Source organism: Natrix helvetica (genome assembly GCF_964273705.1).
Source record: "Natrix helvetica genome assembly, chromosome: 1".
In the NCBI taxonomy this organism is placed as follows: domain Eukaryota; kingdom Metazoa; phylum Chordata; class Lepidosauria; order Squamata; family Natricidae; genus Natrix; species Natrix helvetica.
The window spans coordinates 56,217,800-56,239,625 of NC_138548.1; the positions used below are offsets into that span (position 1 = coordinate 56,217,800).

The window sequence follows — 21,826 nt, forward strand, 5'->3', positions numbered from 1 at the left end:
TTATAGCCCCCAACCCCAGAAGAATGAAATCATTGTTCTAACTTGCAATAAACACAAATATATACATACATTTTGAAAGATCTATATGTCACCCCAGTCCAGGGGTGGGATCCTGCCAGTTCAAACCTCTTCTATAGAAGAGGTTCCACAAATCTACAGTGCCGTTTAGAACTGGTTCCAGCTCCCTCCCCCCACCCGTCCGCACATCATCAAGATGAAGAGCGAGAGGAGGAATTCGGGAGTTGAAGTCCACAAGTCTTAAAGCTGTCAAGTTTGAACACCCCTGGGGTTTTTTTCTAAAGGGTTAGGAGTGCAAGGGTCTTGAAACTTGACAGCTTTAAGACTTGCACACTTAAATGCCAGAGTTCATGAGCCAACACGACTGGAGGAGGAATTCTGGGAGTTGAACAAGTCTTAAAGCTGTCAGGTTTGAACACCCCTGGGGTTTTTTTTTCTAAATGGTTAGGGGTGCAAGGGTCTTGTAACTTGACAGCTTTAAGACTTGCGTGCTTCAAATGCCAGAGTTTCTAAGCCAACATTTTGGTTGCTAAGCAAGAGCGTTGTTAAGTGAGTTTCACCACATTTTACAAGTTGGCCACGTCCACGCAGTCACATGGCTGGCAAGCCACTCCCACCCGGTCACATGGCTGGCAAGCCACTCCCACAAAGTAGGCCACACCTACAGAAGAGGTTCTAAAAAAATTGAAACCCACCACTGCCCCAGTCATTAACACTGGACCGCTTTAATATTTTATATTGTCATTTAATGAAAGTCTAACTCTAACCTGGCTAAAATTAAATAGAGAAATCAAATTAGACTTAACAATGCTGGAGAATTTCTTCATTCTTTACAAATACAGTATTGTATCAGAATGTGAACTTCCACATCCCTTCTTCTACCTGGCCTTATTTTTGTAGCCTTTGTCTTAAATTCTAAATAAATAGGAAGCTGACATGCTATAAAGCAAAAGATCAGCTACTAGCATTATTTTTATTTATAAGAGTCCTGTGGGCATAGTTTCTTACCCTCACAACTCCTGTCATTTGGAAAATGGGACTTTTTACATGCATCATGTCAGTTGAATGATCTCAACAAGTCTTTCCAGAAGAGTCTTTTTGTAATAGCTCAATGACTCCAACAATCCCAAAATGTTGCTTTTGCCCAGAGTGTGCCTACTGAGGCATTGAGGAAAGCAAGTTTTGCCCCATTTCTTTGCCTTTCCTTGAAGTTTCTTATATTCCTCTAAACTTCAGGATTCTCTTCAACAAAGCAATATTTCCTATTCTCTTGCAATGATCTCACTGTAGTTGCACTTTTGTTGATATTAATCAGTTGAGTTAAGTTTTAGAGTTGTTAAATGTTTACATCACAGCGGGTGACCTTGCCTGATGTCAAAGAAGCAAAGCAGATATTTCAATGGGAATCCACTGAGAAATTCCAGATTGTAAACTTGAAGCTGAAAAAAATGTCCCATGAGAATGCAGTAATAAAGCGCTTGCATATTAATGAAAATAAAGCAACAAGGATTTGCCCACACAGTCATCAGAAATCAAGCTCTGCTTTACTGTTTACATTCTGCTTTCAGCCAATTTTGGAACAAGTTTTCAGTTAAGGTTAAGTACACAATTTATCGGGTCAAAGAAACAGCCACCTTAAGCAGGAAGCATACATAGTTCAATTATTTAAGTTCTTTTCAGACTTCTGGGGAAGCAATGGCAGACTGAGGATTTCACTTTTAGCTGTGGGAGAAAGTGAAGTCAATGAATGAATAGGCTCCCTGTAACTCTCCAGATCACCCAGAATACTCCCTGGGAGGAGTCCATAAAACAGTGGACTCTAGTGGGCTTTAGAGCTGTAGGCGCCAGGAGAATCCAAACTACAGTTCAGAAAAGACACTGAATTTGCCCACTTCCCTTCTTAATGTCCTTTACTGGAAATGGCTTTTTAACTGATGTTTGGATATTAAGAACCTTTAGAACATTTCATTACATTGTGATTCTCCTTCAACCTGCACCAAAGAAAGCTTTATGTAAATTTAAAACGTATAGGTTTTAAAATACTTACAAAAGAACGTCCTGTAGTTATTTAAAATCTTATTAACAATATATGAAGATTTTGAGTTTAAATGTAAAAAATGTCTCCCTAAAAATGTGCCGGATCAGGGGTCCCCAACACCCCAGGCTGCAGACTGGTATCGGCCCATGGCCTGTTAGGAACTGGGCCGCACAAGTGGCAGGTGAATGAGAGAAATTTCATCTGTGCATGCAAGACAATCTCTCCCTGTTGTGTGGAAAAATTGTCTTCCACAAAATCAGTTCCTGGCTCGAAAAAGGTTGGGAACCATTACGCTAAATGAGAGAAGAATATAAGAGGAGAATTTGAAGGCTGGTTACTAGAGCCGACCAGAAAGAAGTAAAGATTATAATTAAAGGAAAAGGTTCAGCAATACAGAATGGAAACAATATTTTAACTTTTAACTTAGAATCCAAGTATATTTGGCAACAATGTACCCAGAACCTTCTCTTTAGACTGTCCGATGTACCAAACCTGGGCTTAAAATAAGAGTGTGAAAGGGATATAACTAAAACTCAGGGCATTTTGAATATGGATTCAGAATTGACAGAATATAAGAATGGTACTGTTAAGGACACAATACAGGACCTACAAATGAAACCAGCTGACATACAAATAATAAATCAGAAGGATAACTTAGATATGTGGATTTTAGCTCAAAAAAGTAATTTTTTTTTACTCTGGATTTACCAAAGAGATGTGTTATGAAGGAATTCCTGAAAAAAGTATAAAAGAGAAAGAAAAGAAATCAGCTTTTGGGACATTAGCTAAAGGAATAAACATTAGGACTTTTAAAAGTAAAACAAAAGTTTACAAACTTGGCTTACTCAAACGTGAATAAAATGTATGTGATTTCCCCCCCCCCAAAAAAAAGCTTTATTGGATTTTTCTTGGTAGAATTCAATGATGAAGCTTTAAATAATTTTTTATAGGAAAGATATTGAAAGAAGTTTTGTTGCAATTTTAGAGAAAGCAATAAACTATGGCAGTGATAGCGAACCTATGGCATGCGTGCCACAGGTGGCACACGGAGCCATTTGTCAGGGCACGCGAGGCGCTGAATTCACCTTTTTAAAAGCCATTTTTCACCCTCTCCAGGCTCCAGAGGCCTTCCCGCCCCCCCTCCCCCGAGGCCCTCCGGAGGTTTCAGGGACCGTCTGGAGGCTTCCCTGAAGCCTTCGGAACGCTTAAAACAACCCTCTGATCAAACCGGAAGTGACTTCTGGTTTGCTCGGAGGGTGGTTTTAAGCGTTCCAAAGGCTTCAGGGAAGCCTCCGGACGGTCCCTGAAGCCTCCGGAAGGCCTCGAGGGGGCGGGGGGAGGCTCTTTTCGCCCTCCCCAGGCTCCTATAAAGCCTCTAAAGCCTGGGGAGGGCGAAAAAAGCATGTAAAAATGGGAGGTCGCACATTGCGCGCGCATGCGCACTGGGAGGTCGCGCGTTGCATTATGGGTGCGGCACGCCCGCACACGACCCCCCTGCGCTCCCCCCCTTGTGGCACGCGAGCCAAAAAAGGTTCGCCATCGCTGAACTATGGTATTAAAATTGAGAGTCAATGAATTAATTTGTGAGATATCATGTAAAAGGATTAAAGATTAACATTTTAAATATGTTGTTGTTTCTTCTAGCTCCTGATGCAATTTTTCTCAATTAAATTTGAATGGTGATGGTTTAAAAAATGTAAGATATTGGACATTTTTTCCCTTTGTATCTTTAGAACAAATGACAAGGTATTACGTAGAAGAAAGGAAAGAAAGATGAATTTGTACTTGTTTAAAGATTTTATGTATATAGTTATTATACATTATATACATTATATAATTAGTTGTTTCAGATGATATAAAAACAACTGCTTTAAACTTTGTAGAGAAAATAACATTTTTTAATTCAAAAGTTAATTATATCCTTCATTGATAAGGATTTTAAATGAAAAAAATGTTTCTTAAGCCAAGATTTTAGGTACCCACTTTATTTAATTCCTTCTCAAAGAAAAAAGGGGTTGAAAATTTGGGCTCCACTCACTCTGGTGATATCACTATATCAATAGCCCCATCTCCCAAATTGAGTGGCAAAAAAATAAAGTGTAGTCCCAGATCACAAAATGTTGTTGACTCCCTCACTATACCCCTGATCTATTCACTGAAAAAGCCTACCTCTTCTCCAAAGAAGCAGAGAGAGGAAAGAGGCACAAGACAGCACTTACTTATATGTTTTGGTCCTGTCCAACCAGATGCCAGAAATCAAAGCTCCAAACATGCCAGCCACTATAATGGTGAGACCAATTCGACCAGCATTCAGATTCTCTCCCTGGAGCAAAACATGTATGCATACATCATCAGTTTTTTTTTAATTTCATGAAAAAGAGAAGTGGAAAGAGTCAGGATAAAACAGCCACAGTGTCACAATGTAGTACAGCTTTTCCCAGCTTCAACACTCTTCAGATATGTTGACTTCAACTCTCAAGAGTTCTCAGTAAACCCAGCTAGAAAATTCTAAAGGGCCCAAGTCTATACATCAGGTAAAATGTTAGAGCAAGTTCTTTGGGACCTGAGCCACATCCCAGACATGACATTAATATACTCTTAGTCTAGTTATGGTGTTCAAACCTAATGTGTTTTATAGAGTTGTTAAGCAGATGAAATAAGGGGAAAAATAGCACAGCCTGTGAAATGTGGCAGTTTCATAAATTTTGATTTAACAGACTTCAGCTGAACTGGTTATCTATCTATCTATATACATTATACGTTCTTGGATATATGTAAAATCCCATCTGTCATTCTATGCATGTCTAAAATGATACAATGTACAAAATAAGTATATTCCTATTTTACACATGCATAAAATATATAAACTATGCAAAATATGCATTTGTAAAATCTATCGCTGGCTTAACAGACATTCCACTTAAATTAACACTACTTTCCCCCATTAGTCCATTAAATCAGGGTTTTCTTGTGTACAAGTTTTCCTTGCCTTCCCCTCTTGATTTCAAATTTAGCCAGTGCTGGGATTCAGCCAGTTCGCACCACTTGAGGAGAACCGGTTGTTAAGTTTCTGAGCAGTTTGGCAAACGGGTTGTTGGAAGAAATCATTAGGGCAGAGAACCGGTTGTTAAATTACTTGAATCCCACACTGAATTTAGCTCTTGCTTTTTTTCAAGGACAAAATATCCAACAGCAGAATCTGAAATTTAAAAGGGAAAAGCTGGCCGGCCAAAAGATAACAGTTTAAATATTGCCTGCTGTTGTTCTTTCTCTTGCTGGGCTTTAAAGGCAGTATCTGTAGTTTTTACTTAAAGTTTAAAGAGAATCTTGTTCTAATCGAATCAGAATCCAAGTTGGCTTTACAATCACTTCTCTTCCATTTCGGATGGCATAGTTGAAACAGAGATTCATATAAAGAAACTTCTGTCTTGTTAGTTAAATATCAGATTGATGTAGGGGAAGGAAGGAAGGAAGGAAGGAAGGAAGGAAGGAAGGAAGGAAGGAAGGAAGGAAGGAAGGAAGGAAGGAAGGAAGGAAGGAAGGAAGGAAGGAAGGAATACACCTCCACATAAAAGTGCTATATTTTCAGTGTAAAATTAGAATGATGATATCACAACAGAGAATTACTTACTGGATAATGCAGCAATACAATGCGATTTAGCAAAGTTGAGAGGGCATAGAAGCAACCTGTGTTTAAGCCTGAAAGATACAGAAATATTGAATTTACACCATGCTCTGAATTTTGCTATATTTTGTAGTCTAAGGAATGAACTCTTAAACACAGAATTTACATATTCAAATGAAAAATATATTATTTTCCCTAAACAATCTTGTGAATTTGTTCCTGTGTTGTGATTTTGGCATTTACTGGAAACTTGATACATACATATGGTTTGCATCATCACTTCCATAGCATTGGTGCTCATCTTCAGGAATGTGGGCACATACAAATTGTCCAGTAATTGTGGACTTGTTTTTATGAAAAACAAAAAGCAATAATAATATTCAAGGACATGAATGGAATGGCGAGTAGAAAACATCGGTTTGGGATATGCATGAATCATTATTTCATTAAACAGAAACAAGAATCCCAGAGTGGGAGAAAAATAAAAACCAAACAAGAAGATCATGAATCAAAGATCGCAAAATGGACTTCAATGCTATTTCACACTATGTCTTACATGAAATAACATGAATAACCACCATATTTTTCGTAGTATAAGATGCACCTTTTTCCCTCAAAAAAGAGGCTGAAAATCTGGGTGTGTCTTATACACTGAATACATCATTTTTGCCTCCTGAAACCCTGCCCCCTTCACCAAAATGGTCGTGCATAGGCTTTAGGAGGCTTTCAGAGTGCTCCTGAGGGCTGGAGAAGGCAGAAATGAGCAAAAAACAGGCCATATTTTGCTCAATTCCCCACCCCCAGCAGCTATCAATGCCCTTTTTGGACAAAAAACAGGACAGTTTTTGCGAAAAACAGGCTGTTTTTTGTTCGTTTTTGCCCCTTCCCACCCCCCAGGAGCACTCTACAAGCCTCCTAAAGGCTATTCATGCCCTTTTTTAAAAAAACGAGCCAGTTTTTGCAAAAACGGGCCATTTTTGGGAGGTTTGCAGAGTGCAAAAAAAAATTTTTTTTAATTTGCCTCTTCAAAACCTTGGTGCATCTTATACTCTGAAAAATACAGGACATACATATTTATGCTCCATGTACACTGAATACCCCAAGTTCAATTGCATTTTTATTGCCGCAAAAACATTTCATGTTCATACATTTTACTGATAAGACCAAGTTGAACTTTCAAACACACAGATGAATCCAAAGAACTCACCTCACCCAAGTCATGTTCTCATCCCACGCTAAATAAATAAATAACCTCACCCAAGTTAGCACAACAGGGTCAAAAAGCAGATGCTAGTCACTGACCTTGTCTGTTATCTGATTCCATATGCCTTAGCTAAGCACAGTTGTAAGCTAATGTTGGGCTCTTCTGTAAGCCCAAATTTGTTCTGCAAATATCCATTGTCCACCAACAGACCTATTTTGTATGTGTGGAAAAAGGAGCATCATGATGGTTGAGCATATCAGCCCTGGAAAATGCCCTATTGTTATGCCCATATTTCTGGCAGATATTATGTGATTTTCATGCAATGTAACTCAATTTTTAAAGTGTGTGTGTGTGTGTGTGTGTGTGTGTGTTTTGCTTGTTAGTATTTGTTATTGTTATTCTTTAAAGGAAACGGTGTTAGGAAAATGAAGGTAAGAGCAATACAGCAGCCAAGGGAAAGCAGAAAAGAGATTTGGGCTATTGATGTACATACATTTACCTAAGAATAAATTGTTTAAGTATGCAAAGAGTTATGCATCATTTCCTGAGAGTAAGGCGCTTGAATTCAATGTTTGTCTCTGAAAAATGTAAGCAAACCTTTCAGAAGGGCAACGGGAACACTTTATTTTGTACTCACATACAAAATGGCATCCTTTTCGAAATAAGATTCAATATTCAAACTGAAAAGAAGAGTTGACACGTTTCATACAAGGGAAGAAAACTGACCAAGTATAAATAATTCCAAACGTAATGTCAATATCGTAGATCTCTTCTTTTCCTGAATTCCCATTTCCTGAATCATTGATTTCAAAGAAACAATAACGGTGGATGAAAAAGGAAGGTACCAGTAAAGTGAATACAGCTAAATTCACTCACAATATTATCCATAACCTTGTTTCTCTGCTTTTGGCTTAACAAATCGTGCAAGTAAACTCTGAGTATGTTATATGAATTTGGAAACAATTGCAGCTCATTCATATGCCGTGTGAAGGAGATCAAAGGGTACAATACAAAAGTAAAGCATTGCCCTGGGGCCCTTTGGAGTTCTGAAAGGCCCTGGATATTTGAAATTTCAACAAAAGAATATATGTATAGCCCAGGGTGGAATTGTGGAGTCCTTGGAACTCCCTGATCTTGGTTGTTTGCTTGCAGGCATTTTATTACCCAACTAGGTAACATCAGTGCACAAAATAAAGTTGTATAAATATAAATAATAAAGTATGGAAAAGGTGGGATTTTCAACTCTTGGGACAGTTATATTCCCAGTAGATGTCAAGATAACCGAAATCTTCCATTTATCACCCCTGCATGCCTGTCTGAAGACAGATCCTGTTACAGAAAACCTCCTCGTCGTCTCCTTGTCCTTTAAATCTATAATAAATTCTCGTGGTGGAATTATGTGTTTCTTTCTCTTTTTCTTCATACCCAAACACTTCCAACATGATTTCCATCCTCCAATTCCTAAAATTCTGCAAGTTTCTTTTATATACAGCCAACATCCTACCCTTGACCTGCACTGGCCCTTTTTTGAATGAACTGTTGTCTTCCAATTTTATATGCCGATCATGAATATCATTCTCCCAAATCCAGTGATGCTCAGAAAGTAATATTTGTCTTCCTGAATTATGAATACTAGTTCTCTCCATTTATTTCTCATATTTTGTGTATTGGTATAGAAATGTATAAGGCATTGAGTGTATCACCTACTGGTCTATTGTAATTTCTTCCAAATCTCGAAGTCCCTACCCTGCTCTTCTCTTTCTCCTTTTATTTTCTGCTTTCTTGAACCCAATCCTTGGCTTCATATTTGGTTCTGAGTTTTTGCCACCCTCTTTCTTTTATTATAGTTTAATGGTCTCCTGATGAGACTAGCAAAGTGTCTGGCAAACATTTTCTTCCCAATCTGTATACGATATAGACTATTTCTTTTCAGAAGTCCTTCATGAAGATAGCTAATCCATTGTCATAGAATCTAAATCATTTTCAGCAATGCTATCTATAGAAGCAACTGCTAACTCCTAGAATCCTATTTTAATTTCCTCATGCCCTTCAATTAGAATTGATAAGTTACTTTATTTTGATTATATTTTCATTAACCAAAACCTCATTGTCTCTGAAAATCTTTTCAACGTCTCGTCTGACTATGCCATTTGTCTCACATGAATCAAGAAGGAAAGAATACAATGTCAGATAGTTGGAATATTTTTGGTCATTTCTCTATCACATCCAGGATACTGAAACCTGAAGGACAACACTGATAAACTCACAACTTTATATCAGTCAGCACATAGCTCTTGAGTTCCTCTTAGCACAGAGCTACCTACCAAGCAGCTCATGGTTTCTTCAGTCTATTACGGTCCAAATGTTATTCAACTATGTTCCATAGTGGAATAATTTGTGCACGTAGGGGCGTGCATAAGTATACCAGTGTGTCTAACATCCCTTTACTGTACCCATTTATTTGTACCCCTTTCCTGTGTTCTTATTAATGTTTATTCTTATTCCTGTTATCTTGTACTGGAGTGACCAACTAAATAACTAAATAAAATGAATAAATATCAAGTTTTGTTCAAATGATTATGGATCAGGCTCTAGAGCAGGCCTGTCAAACTGGCATCCCACGGGCTGGATACGTCATGTGTAGTCCAAACACACTACGGCTCCGCAAAGGCAAAAAAATGTCATGATAAGTTATGATTCTGCCCATGCTGTAGAGCAGGGGTGTCAAACTCAAGACTTGGGGGCCAAATCCTGCCTCCGGGGTGCTTAGATCTGGCCTGCTGGGCTACCCTGAAAAAAGGTAAAGGACCAGCTCACAGTGCCTCTGCCAGTGAAAACGGAGCTCAAGAGGGCCGCGGGTGGCCCTCCTGACCTCTGTTTTCACTGGCAGGGGGTTGCAGGAGGCCATCGCAGATGAAAACGGGAGTCTGGGAGCGCATTTTCACTGGCAGAGTACTTGGGCCACCACAGGTTCCCCCAACACGAGTGACGTTGAACTGGCCATGCCCACCCTGGCTACGCCCCCCATCCCCCTGAGGACAAATACAATCCTGATGCGGCCCTCGATAAAATCGAGTTTGACACGCCTGCTCTAGAGGTACCAGTGAGGGGGTCCTTGTGCTTTCTGAGCTTGGTTGCTTTGTTGCAGACGTTTCATTACCCACACTAGGTAACATCATCAGTGTAGTAAGGAGTGGGGTTTGCTCTCAATTTAGATTCTAGTAGCTTGCCCTATCAGTGTTGATGAGGGTGATTTTACAGGTTCTTTGGTTGGGCTTGTTGGCTTGCTTGATAGTTCCTTGACTGGGGCATTGTTTACTTGATTGTTGTTCAGATGTTAATCTTGAAGTTAATTAACGCTCATCTAGATGTTGCTTGCTAGTGGGAGATGTTTTCATCCTTTTGTTCTTTTGGCTTGTTGATTATCTCTTTTGCACAGTATATAGATATTGTTTCTGTTTATGAGTCTATTGATGGCTAATTTATCAGAGTACCAAACTTCTAGAAATTCTCTAGTATTTTAGGACTTGGCTTGATCTATCACGGCAGTTTCTCAACTGAAACTATGGTTAAGTATGTCCATGTGTTGTGAAATTAAAGAGTTTTCATTATGTCTTCTGACTGCTAGTTGGTGTTCATGGATGCGTTCTACCAGTCTTCTGCCTACTTGTCCTAATTAATGGCTGTTGCAGTCATTACACTGAATGTTGTAGTAGATGATTCCTGTTTTTGCTTGAGGGCAGCTGGGTCATTTGGATTACTTAGGATGTTTTGAAGCCTTTTAGTTGGCTTATGTGTTGCTGATTCCATGTGGTTGTAGTAGTCTCTTCATGATTTCTGAGATGTTCTTGTATTGCAGTGCTGGTCTTTTTAGGGCTTGTGCTGTGTTAGGTTGAGAACTTTTTGATAAAGTTGCACAGGTATCCATTTTGTTGAAATATGTTGTATAGATCCTGTTTCCTTTTTCTGCTGCTCAGGGTTGCTGCAGTGAGTTTGTGCTTATCTAAATAAAGTTCTTACGCTGCTTCTCTTGTGGGAGGTTTGGTTTCTACTTTGGTAGAGGAGCACTTGGTTGGTGTGGGTGGTTTTTCTGTACACTTATGGTTTCTAGTTTGCATTGTGGTTTCTGCTGATCAGGATGTCCAAGAAAGTTAGTGAGTTGTTGTTTTCTTCTTCTCTGGTAGTGTTTTGTGGGTGTTCTCTTAATTGGTCCTTTTTATTATGTGAAGGTGTCATCTATATATCTGATCCATATTTGGGGTTGTATTTGTAGAAGTACCATGGCTTCTAGACATTGCATAATGATCTCCACTATAAATCCGAAAGCAGTGGTCCCATAGGGGTACCTTTAATTTGTTGGTAAGTTTGTCCATCAAATTGGAAGTATGTGGTTAGGCAGAAATTTATGAGATCCATAATCCTGGGTGTTTCAATACCCACCAACACTTACAGGGCAAGCCACTAGAATATAAACTGAAAGCAAACCCCATTCCTTACTAGCACTCATGATGTTACCTAGTTTGGGTAATGAAACGTCTGCAAGAACACAACCAAGCTCAGAGAGAATCAAGGAACCCTCATTTCAACTCTAAGCTATAAATATTCTCCTTTATTGGTACCCTAACCCTAACCTGATACCAGTCTTGAGCACTTTTAGCACTGAATGCAACCTGATATTTATATTTCTTGCTTCCACAAGTTTGCCTCTTTGAAAGGGAGTTGTTCTGGTTCTAGATGTTCTCTTTATTTATCTACTCTCCTAGAGTTTCAAGTGCACTTCCAAAAATCATCTTTTTCCTTAAGCACTGCAATATAGAAATTCTGTATTCTCCTCCCACTTTCTTTTCCAATAAGAAGCGTATGTAGTTTGCGCCGGCTGGAGGGGATGGGAGTTGGAGGCACCGTTTTGCGGTGGTTCGGCTCCTACCTCTCCGACCGGACGCAATGTGTGTTGGCAGGGGGGCAGAGGTCGACCCTGAGGCCACTCACTTGTGGGGTGCCACAGGGGTCGGTCCTCTCGCCCCTTCTGTTCAACGCATATGTGAAGCCACTGGGGGAGATCATCCGTGGTTTTGGGGTCGAATATCATCTGTACGCTGATGATACTCAGCTGTACATTTCCACCCCAAACCACCCCAACGAGGCTGTCGAAATGATGTCCCAGTGTTTGGAAGCCGTCGGGGTCTGGATGGGGGACAACAGACTCAAGCTCAACCCCTCCAAGACTGAGTGGCTGTGGTTACTGGCACCTCGGTTCAACCAGTTGACACCATCACTGGCCATAGGGGGCGAGCAATTGCCCCCTGTGGAACGGGCACGCAATTTGGGCATCCTCCTAGATGCCCGGCTGTCGATGGACGACCATGTGGCAGCCGTGGCAAGGGGGCGTTCCACCAGGTTCGCCTGGTGCACCAATTGCGCCCCCTACTGGACCGGGATGCCCTACGCACGGTCACACATGCGCTGGTGACGTCTCGTCTGGACTACTGCAATGCCCTCTACATGGGGCTTCCCCTGGGACGCGCCCGAAGACTACAGCTAGTTCAGAATGCAGCCGCGCGGGCCATCACGGGGAGTACCAGGTACTCCCACATTACACCCCTCCTGCGCGAGCTGCACTGGCTGCCTGTGGTTTTTCGGGTGCGTTTCAAGGTGTTGATCACCATCTTTAAAGCGCTCCATGGCACAGGACCTAGCTACCTGCGGGATCGCATCCTACCGCACACATCCCTGCGACCAATTCGCTCTCACAGGGAGGGACTCCTCCGGGTGCCGTCCACCAAGCAATGCCAACGGGCAGCGCCTAGGAGTAGAGCCTTCTCTGTGATGGGCCCAACCCTCTGGAATGACCTCCCCCCCCGACATCAGAACTACCACCGACTTCCGCTCCTTCCGACAAAAACTAAAGACTCACCTGTTTCGATTAGCCGGCCTGGCCCACTCATAGTTTTATCTTACCTCCTGGCAGATATTTTAATTGGGGAATTTCATGGGTAATTATTTTAAATTCAATTCTTTGGGGGTATTTTTAGGGGTTGTTTTTAAATACTGCTTTTAATGCTTTACTTGAAGGTACAGTTTTATATAGCCTCCTCCATTTATGTATTTATTTATATGCATCCTATTTGTGTTTTAGCCTGACTGTACACCGCCCCAAGTCCCTTTTGGGAGAGGGGGCGGTCTAGAAATACGAAATAAAGTAAAGTAAAGTAAAGGGTCACCTTCAGGCAGGAAAACAACCACTTTGCAGGCCACAAGATTTCTGTCACTGCTTGTGTTATTTATCTTTTACCCAACCAAATTCCCCAGCCAAATGCCAATGGAAATTTCTAATAACTTCCTAGTTGTAAACTTCTAGAAACTGCCTCTGCGAGAGGACTGGCTGAGACTAGAAGAATTAGAGAATTAAAGAATTATTATAAGGGCAAAAGAGCATCTAATCCAAATCTCTGCAATATGATTGTTAACTTGCAAAGCATCCCTGGCCTGCTCTCGAGTTGCCATAGGCAAGAGGGATAGGGAACTGAGGATGCAGCACGGCAGCCACAAACAGAAATACATTCCATGCATATTTTTCTCAAGTCTCCCAGGTTACCAGCAGCAGCCAGAGGGGCGTGATTTATGACACACCCTGGGAGGAGGGGGGAAACAAGGTCATAATTGGGTTGTAAATTATGTGGGTTAGAGTTAGCTTCACTTGGGTATGTGCCAACATGTTGATCCTAATAAATAATTGGATTTCTTTTGAAGCTTGGCTCGAGACTTATGATTTAATTAGGTCATCCATCGGAACCCTGACAATGCTAAGACAGCTAATTAACCCATTTTTCAAAAGGTGGCTCTATTATAGTTTCTTCCAAATCTCGAAGTCCCTACCCTGCTCTTCTCTTTCTCCTTTTATTTTCTGCTTTCTTGACCCCAATCTTTGGCTTCATATTTGGTTCTGAGTTTTTGCCACCCTCTTTCTTTTGTTATAGTTTAACGGTCTCCTGATGAGACTAGCAAAGTGTCTGGCAAACATTTTCTTCCCAATCTTTATACGATATAGCCTATTTCTTTTCAGAAGTCCTTCATGAAGATAGCTAATCCACTGTCATAGAATCTAAATCATTTTCAGCAATGCTATCTATAGAAGCAACTGCTAACCCCTGGAATCCTATTTTAATTTCCTCATGGCCTTCAATTAGAATTGAAATTAGAATTGATTAGAATTGAATCAATCTTTCTTAAAAACTTCCACAGATGAACTCTGATATAGATCCAATAAAGGAGAATGTTATATGGAACTAACCATCAAGCTTTTTTCCTTCTATTTAAACAAAATCTAGCTGTGTGCTTCTTAATCCCATTAGTTCTGGTCTTAGTTTCTGTGGAAAATAGTTCCTGAACAACTTCTCTATGATACACTGATAAATCTGAACTCTGATGCCATGCCTCCCCTAGACCTTCTTTCCTTCAAACCAAACATCTCGAGTTTTCTCATGCTGTCATTATAGAGTATATCTTCAATTCCTTGCATCATCTTTTTGCCCTCTCTGAATCTCTTCTAACCCATCAATATTCTTCTAGAAATATAGTGCACAGAATGGCACACAGTACTCTAGCTGTGGTCTTATCCGTGCAAAGTAGAGGAGAATAAAAATTGAATGTCCGTGATAAAATTCTTGTTCTAGCAGCTGTCTCATAGGGTTGGCTGATGTTCAGTTTGTTATCAATTATCTCAAGTAAGTCCTTCTCAGATGTTATGATTCCAAGTCAATGATCCCCATTTTATATGTGTAGCCTATATTTTTTCCTTCCTACGTGTAATATCTTCCATTTTTTCTTCCTCTTGAAGGACACTTCGTTCGTCTCAAACCAATCTTCCAACTTGTTCAGATTAGTTTGCAATTTTGTTCCCTCTTCCTAAGTGTTAGCCATTTCTCCAAATTTTGAATCAACTACACATTTCGTAATTATAACCATTGTTACATGTTTTTCCATGCTCTTTTCAGTTTCGGTTCAATATTCATTCAGCATTAACAGCCTATTTTTTACTTGCAAATAAAATAGCAAGTTTTCTTTGTGAGAAAATGTTTCCGTGAATCTGATGGGACTTTTCCCAGGTTACTGCCCTTGTATCTAAGGATTTACTTAAACTACACCAGTATCATTCCAAATAGTGTGTTTTGCTGTGTTTCATTTTCCTAATATAATCAGAAAGAAACAGAAATACAGTCCAAGCATCCTCAAGGCAAGTGCAATAGATTGGATTCCTAAAAAGAACTCCCAAGAAGCATTTTAAACTGCTCACAAGTCAGATTTATTACCTAATCTTTACCAGTGAATTAATGACCATGGCTACAGCAATTGTTTCCAAATGTTTATACCAGAAATCATGATCAATCTTCATCTGTTATTTTTTAAAAATATAGCTTGCTCTTTATGCCAAATAAAATAATGATATCTCATTGAGCTAGTTTAGTGTAATGGTTAAGGCATTAGGCTAGAAACTGGGAGATCATGAATTCTAGTCCTACCTTGAGCACAAAGCAAGGTGGGTGGGTGACCTTGAGCCAGTCACTCCTTGCAAGTCCTAGAAGCAAACTACTTTAACAGTAACAGAGCTGGAAGGGACCTTTGAAGTAATCTAGTCCATGCCTCTGCTCACACAGAAGACCTGTACTAGGGATTCAAACCACCGAACTGCCAACCTTTCTGATCGACAAGCTCAGTGTCTTAGCCACTTCCAAACTCTTGCTAATAGAACTGAAGGGACCTGCCTAAACAGGTACCCGGAGTCAAAAATTCACTGGAAGGCATTAAAAAATATCCAAAAACTGTCTCAAAAATTGCATCTGCATAACCAATTTTATACTGTATGCCCTCCAGAAGCTTACCACAATGGAGATCCAGTTTGGTATAGTAGTTAAAGGATCAGGCTAGATACTGGGAGTTTATGAGTTCTAGACTAGTTGGATGATCTTGGGCCAATCTATCAGCCTAGGGAGAAGGCAATGGCAAACCATTTCTGATTACGGTAACCTTGCCAAGAAAGCTGCAGGGACTTGTCTAGGATGGCAGTCACTAGGAGTCCATGCAGATTTAAAGGCATATGTGAGAACACATAGAAACACTCAATATCTGACTGTGATGCTGCTCAGTATGGGAAATAAGGTTTTTTTTCCCCAAAGGCTTAATGGATTGCTCTTTTGGCAATGTTCATGAGGGATCTGAATTCTGAGGAAGAATTATTCATTGTCAGCAGGGTTATTACATGAAAACACAATTGAGCTTTTTCAATTTTACTTTAAAAGCAGCAAAACTGAGAAGCGTAGAACTCCAAGAAGGCAATAAAGATGTATGAATAATTCAAAGTTTACTGCAGGCAAAGGGAGGAAAGGACCAAGTTCAGATGACATGACAGGAAATTTCTAATATTGTTATATGTACTTGAAAAGCCCCTGGTAATCAGTCTCTTTGATCAAACAACAGAGAATGATAAGGCAAGCAGAGAGCTGACAGCACACATTCCTAGAAGCCATCTTATACATTGAGACAACCAAAAGATTTGCCCTTTGCACTCTCTTTTTTTAAAGAACAAAACTTCTCAGAGGGAAAAAAACCCTTTGAGGCAAATGAACCAGAGAAATGAGCAGAAATTGGGGACTTGTAAACTCCTTTGCCATTCTAATATGCTCTTTATGTTTTCAGAACTAACAGGGAACAACATTCTCTTTGTCCCTAGATATTAAATAGAACCTGACACCAACGATACTTAACACTAACCAATGTGTTCAGTCTACTATTATCGACTTGAGATCTCAAAGGTGCTTTTTCAGGAGGCAACAGGACTTTCTGGTTTTTCTTTGAAGATGTTTCACTTCTCATCCAAGAAGCTGCTTTTTGGATGAGAAGCCAAACGTCTTCAAATAAAATCCAGAAAGTCCAGTTGTTTCTTGAAAAAGCTCCGTTGGGACAACTATGACCTGGATGACTGAGAATCTCCATAGACATCAGCTTGAAATTTACTCTGAATTGCAGACTTTATTACTGAAGGATCTGACCTAAGTTTTGGATTTTCATGCTCTTTACTGATCCCTCTGCTGTTATTGGTTTGAACATCTTAGTTGATGAAGAGAACTTGAAAGCTTTCATATTGTTTGAGATCATTATGATATTATTAAAATATAGATTTTGCCTTTTTCTATATAACAGTGTCAATTGCACTAAGCAATAATCATAACTACAAGTATTATATATGCAGAAGTATGCAAAAACCCAACTGCCAATAGCTTTCAAAATTGGGGTTAGCATATTTAAATTGCAAATTTTCAGATTACTAGATGGGAACATTAATATAGAGAATTTTGTATCTCTTTCCTGCTACGCACATTTTTGCAGATCAGGTAGGGCATACTTACCCAATATTTTTTTTAAAGACACTCCAAAACATCCAAAATAGGTAAAATGGCAGTAGTGATGTTGTAATCAAAGTCCTGCCACTTTGCATGTGTCAAGTTGACAATGCACAAAAGTGGCAGAACTGGGCAGTGATGGTGCAACAACCATCTTGCCTATTTGATGACCCCTGCAGACACTACTATGCCAGAATCAATCAATGTTTCCTTTAAAAATGTGCTAAATGTGGCAATCAGAATAAATCACTCCCTGATTTAATAAGATACCTGTATAATTTATATAAGGAATAAGGGGCTACTATGCAGATACAGTAATGCTAATGTTTTTACGCAGAAAAAACCCAGTCATCAATTCACTCATGTTATGCTGGGCAACATAACCAAACAATAATGACAACAAAAATCCTCAGAAGAGCTGACTTTTCAGAGACCTGAACAAAATTCCTGTGTTTCAAGATGAAATGTCAGTTAAGCTACCTTTAGGGCTGATATGTAATGAAACAGTGTGTCTGATACACAGTTGCAGTTCCACAAGAGACAATGGTCAGGAAGGTAGTTTTTATTTATAATTATATAACTGCCACAGTTTTCTTAAAACAACTGCAGTTTTATGTGCTTATTCAGCAGGTTCTGACCAGTTTTGGAGAACCGGTAGCAGAAATTTTGAATAGTTCGGAGAACCCATAAATACCACCTCTGACTGGCCCCGCCCCCATCTATTCTCTGCCTCCCGAGTCCCAGCTGATCGGGAGGGAATGGGGATTTTGCAATAACCTTCTCCTGCCACGCCCACCAAGCCACGCCCACAGAACCGGTAGTAAAAAAATTTGAATCCCATCACTGGCTTAGATGTGTCAAGTATCAGATCTGTTGCAGTTTTGAATGCCACATACTAATGTTATTCCTGAATTTCCCATTTTCAGATCAAATATCAATGGAAACAATCTAAATGATAAGGCAACAGGTATAAACCTTCTCAGGGGCATAACTAGGAATTCTGGGACAAACGTGCTTCCATTATCAGTAGCCAAGGAAAACTGTCAAACATCCTAAAGCATTCTAGATGGTAAACAAGATTTGGTTTTGTTCTCACAGTCGCTGTTTTAAAATAGTGAGCTATAAAAATTTCTACAGATTTGACAGGTAAAGATTTTTAAAACTTTATGACCATAAAATGGTATAATACGCAAAAGATAAGAAAACGAGGATTAGCATTCATTGTATATTCCTTTCCTCACAGTAAAAAGGAATAATGATTTTTTTAAATGATAAAAAAGGAGCAGCAATGGGAAAAATAACATTTTTAAAGTGCTAAATGGTGGGAAAAAACCAAAAGTACAGAGTGGAAATAGATCACGAACAGAAAGAATAGAAAGAGCCAATAATTAAGGCTAAGAAACAAGATGAGTTGAAAGAAGATATTTAGCAACTATTAATATAAATGAAGAAGAGTAGAAAATGGCTGAAATGAATCAGAAGCAAGTAAAATGAAATATAAATACCACTCATTTTAATAAACAAAATAAGCCAACACAACACATCCAAATCAGTATTCTCAGGGCATTTTATCTATACATTACAATTTCTCCCTATCTAAAGTGAAATGAAATACAGTATGAATACTGATTTGGATATGACTAGGTGCAGTTGTAAAAATGTGGCGTTATTGTAAATGAATATTTAAAGCTAAAGTAACACTATCTAACTGCACCTGTGTACATTGAAAAGCTGTCTGCAAAAAAGCTACTTAATAAAGACAGCTGCTCCTCCACAGATATGCAAGTGTTTTAGAGTAATTTTCATATAATTATATCTTTAACTTCTTTTGAGAACAAATGCATTTGTTTAAGGAACATCCTATTTTGGAACTCTTTTAACACCTTTTTTGTAAACCAAGATGCTGGCAGGTAGATGAAAGAACACAAACAAACATGAAAAAAGTGGCATGTTAGATGATCCTTCCAATCAAGAGATCTTACCATAAGTGACTATCAGCAGCACAAAGTTAACATTAGAAAATAACCGGACGATGGATTTCAGATAGGAATATTCCTCTGGAGCTGCTGCCTTAATCACAGCCTGGGCTGGACTTGGAGGATATGGAGGCTTTTCCTGAAACACTAAAGGAAAAAGGACAGAACCAGAAATGAGTAACTGTGGATTAAAATAAATTAAAATAAAGGGCAACTGAAAATAAAGTATAAGTACTCAACTACTTTAAGCCTAACGTTTTAACCATCATTTATTGAACATCTGTAGTGACGCAATTTGCAAATAACACTAAAGTATAGTGGAGGGATTTACACATCATATCAAGCTAAAACAAACCAACCATACTTGGAATAAAACAAGTCTGTAGAGATTCTCAGTCATTCAAGTCATGGTTGTCCCAAAGGTGCTTTTTCAGGAGGCAACTGGACTTTCTGGTTTTTTCTTTGAAAACGTTTCGCTTCTCATCCAAGAAGCTTCTTCAGCTCTGACAGGATGATGGTTAATGGAAGGATTTATATTCCTTGCAGACCGCTGGTCATTTGCATCCTTTTAGAGGGATGTTGAAGCACTTGGAGGTTTATCTGTGTCCTCAGGGTACTCAACCACTACTCAAGTGACCCAGATAAACCTCCAAGTGCTTCAACAACCCTCTAAAAGGATGCAAATGACCAGGTGTCTGCAAGGAATATAAATCTTCCCATTCTCCGCTATCCTGTCAGAACTGAAGAAGCTTCTTGGATGAGAAGCAAAATGTCTTCAAAGAAAAAAACAAGAAAACCCAGTTGCCTCCTGAAAAAGCACCTTTGGGATTGGCATAATTTAGCATTTAGGAGCCTGCAGTTTAGACTCAAGAGATTCACTGTTTCCAAAAAATAAAAAAAAGATTCTGGTCCTCATTCTTCTCCACCAGATTTCTGTTCTATTGGCATCTGTTGTGTCCATGTGCCCATTTTGAAGTCAATCCTTTTACAATGTGGCACACTCTAATGAAGACTTTTTAAAGGGACCATTTTCTTCCCAACAATTATTCTAACTCTCCCATCTAATTTCTAATTTCTCTCCAGAGCTGTATAATTCCCAAGTCTGGAACTGATACTCCAGCAATTCAGTACCCACCTTAGCCGGTCCCTATACCCAATCTTCAACTACATTTAACTATTTTTACTTACCAAAGACAACTAAGATGAAAAGTGCTGTTGCCACACCTGCTGTGATAAAAAACATGATGCCAATATGGTAAGCCAGCTCCTCCTTATCTTTCAAATCGGGAACCAGAACTGGGGGGAGGAGGAAGCCAGCTGCAATGCCAAGCTAAACAAAAAAATACAAATAACTTGTTAAATATGCAAGTACCTTAATAGAACACCTAACATGTTTTCAAGTGATATTGTATAATATTTGAACAACAGTTGTATGGAAATATCATTGTGATATTGACCCTAATCTTTCTAATAATAACATCAATACATTTCATATAATTTTGAATTTTAATAGTACCACTGTATTTATGGAAACTTCTATTTATATCTTTATATCTTTATTATAAATGATATTTAAAAGATAAATATCTTAAATCTATTAACCATCTTAAGAAATTATTGTGTTTGTGTATATAAAACTTCTTTCAGTGTATCACTGCATAGTTCTTCGAGACCAGAAGTAAGAATTAAAATAAAATAACAATTCACAAAATGTAGGTTTCAGAAATCCATCACGCAGTTTGTGTCCAAAATATCTGTCTGCCTTTCGCAGAGTTTATTTGGCTTTTATAAAGTTTTTACAAGCAAAGCACAGAGCAACAACACATTAGCAATAACACATTACTTTTGGTTCACTCCCCCAAATCTTCCCTAGTGAATCAAGAATGCTATTCATGCCAAGGATACCTCATGCCTTTGCTCTGGTGAATTAATGAGCTAATAGATAACGGCTGTGCATCACCTTTCCCTTATTCCCGCATCTGGTTCTGCTAATTAGGTGAGCTTGTAGGTTTCCAAGATAACTAGCTACTGAGATCATGGTAATTTCTATGCATGCCTTTACATAGCTTTACCTCTCATTCCCACAACAAAATGAGGAAATCATAGCAGGAATGATAAAGGTACAAAAACCTTACAAAGCAATGTTTATATACGGCAATTCTATGTGAAGAAATGCTTGCCATTCTTTCCAAAAACTCAAGATCAAACATCAACGGATTTATTTTTCTTGGAAAATTTCTGGGGTTGCCAAGAAAGTAGATGTCAAACAAGAAAGGAGGCCGGGAACCCATTTTACGACATTATATATAATGTATATTATCTTTCTTTAGCATGGCATCTTGCAGATACATTGGATTAGAATTCACAAGGTTGTGGTCCAAAATACCTGGAAGTCATTATTTTGGAGACATCTGGCCTACACAGAATTATCTGATTTGGGAATGACATCAATAAAAGAAATCCCTCAGGAACTGCCAGTTCATCTACTATTGGAGTGGGTGTTATTGAATAGATGAAAGAAACAAAAGAGATTATGTGTTTTCTTTCTGCTCCCTCGTAAAATAGTTT

General features: G+C 39.1%; 1 protein-coding gene across 2 annotated transcripts in view; it reads right to left on the bottom strand.

Moving 5' to 3' along the window:
- FLVCR2 (FLVCR choline and putative heme transporter 2) overlaps positions 1–21,826 on the bottom strand; it is a 50,899-nt gene that overhangs the window by 10,776 nt on the left and 18,297 nt on the right. For both annotated transcript variants that reach the window (XM_081947939.1, XM_081947938.1), the window contains exons 2-5: positions 20,447–20,588; positions 19,265–19,405; positions 5,688–5,755; positions 4,276–4,379 (exon numbers count right to left, since the gene is read on the bottom strand). In XM_081947939.1, coding sequence (XP_081804065.1) covers positions 4,276–4,379; positions 5,688–5,755; positions 19,265–19,405; positions 20,447–20,588 — 455 coding nt within the window. The remainder of the gene's footprint in view (positions 1–4,275; positions 4,380–5,687; positions 5,756–19,264; positions 19,406–20,446; positions 20,589–21,826) is intronic.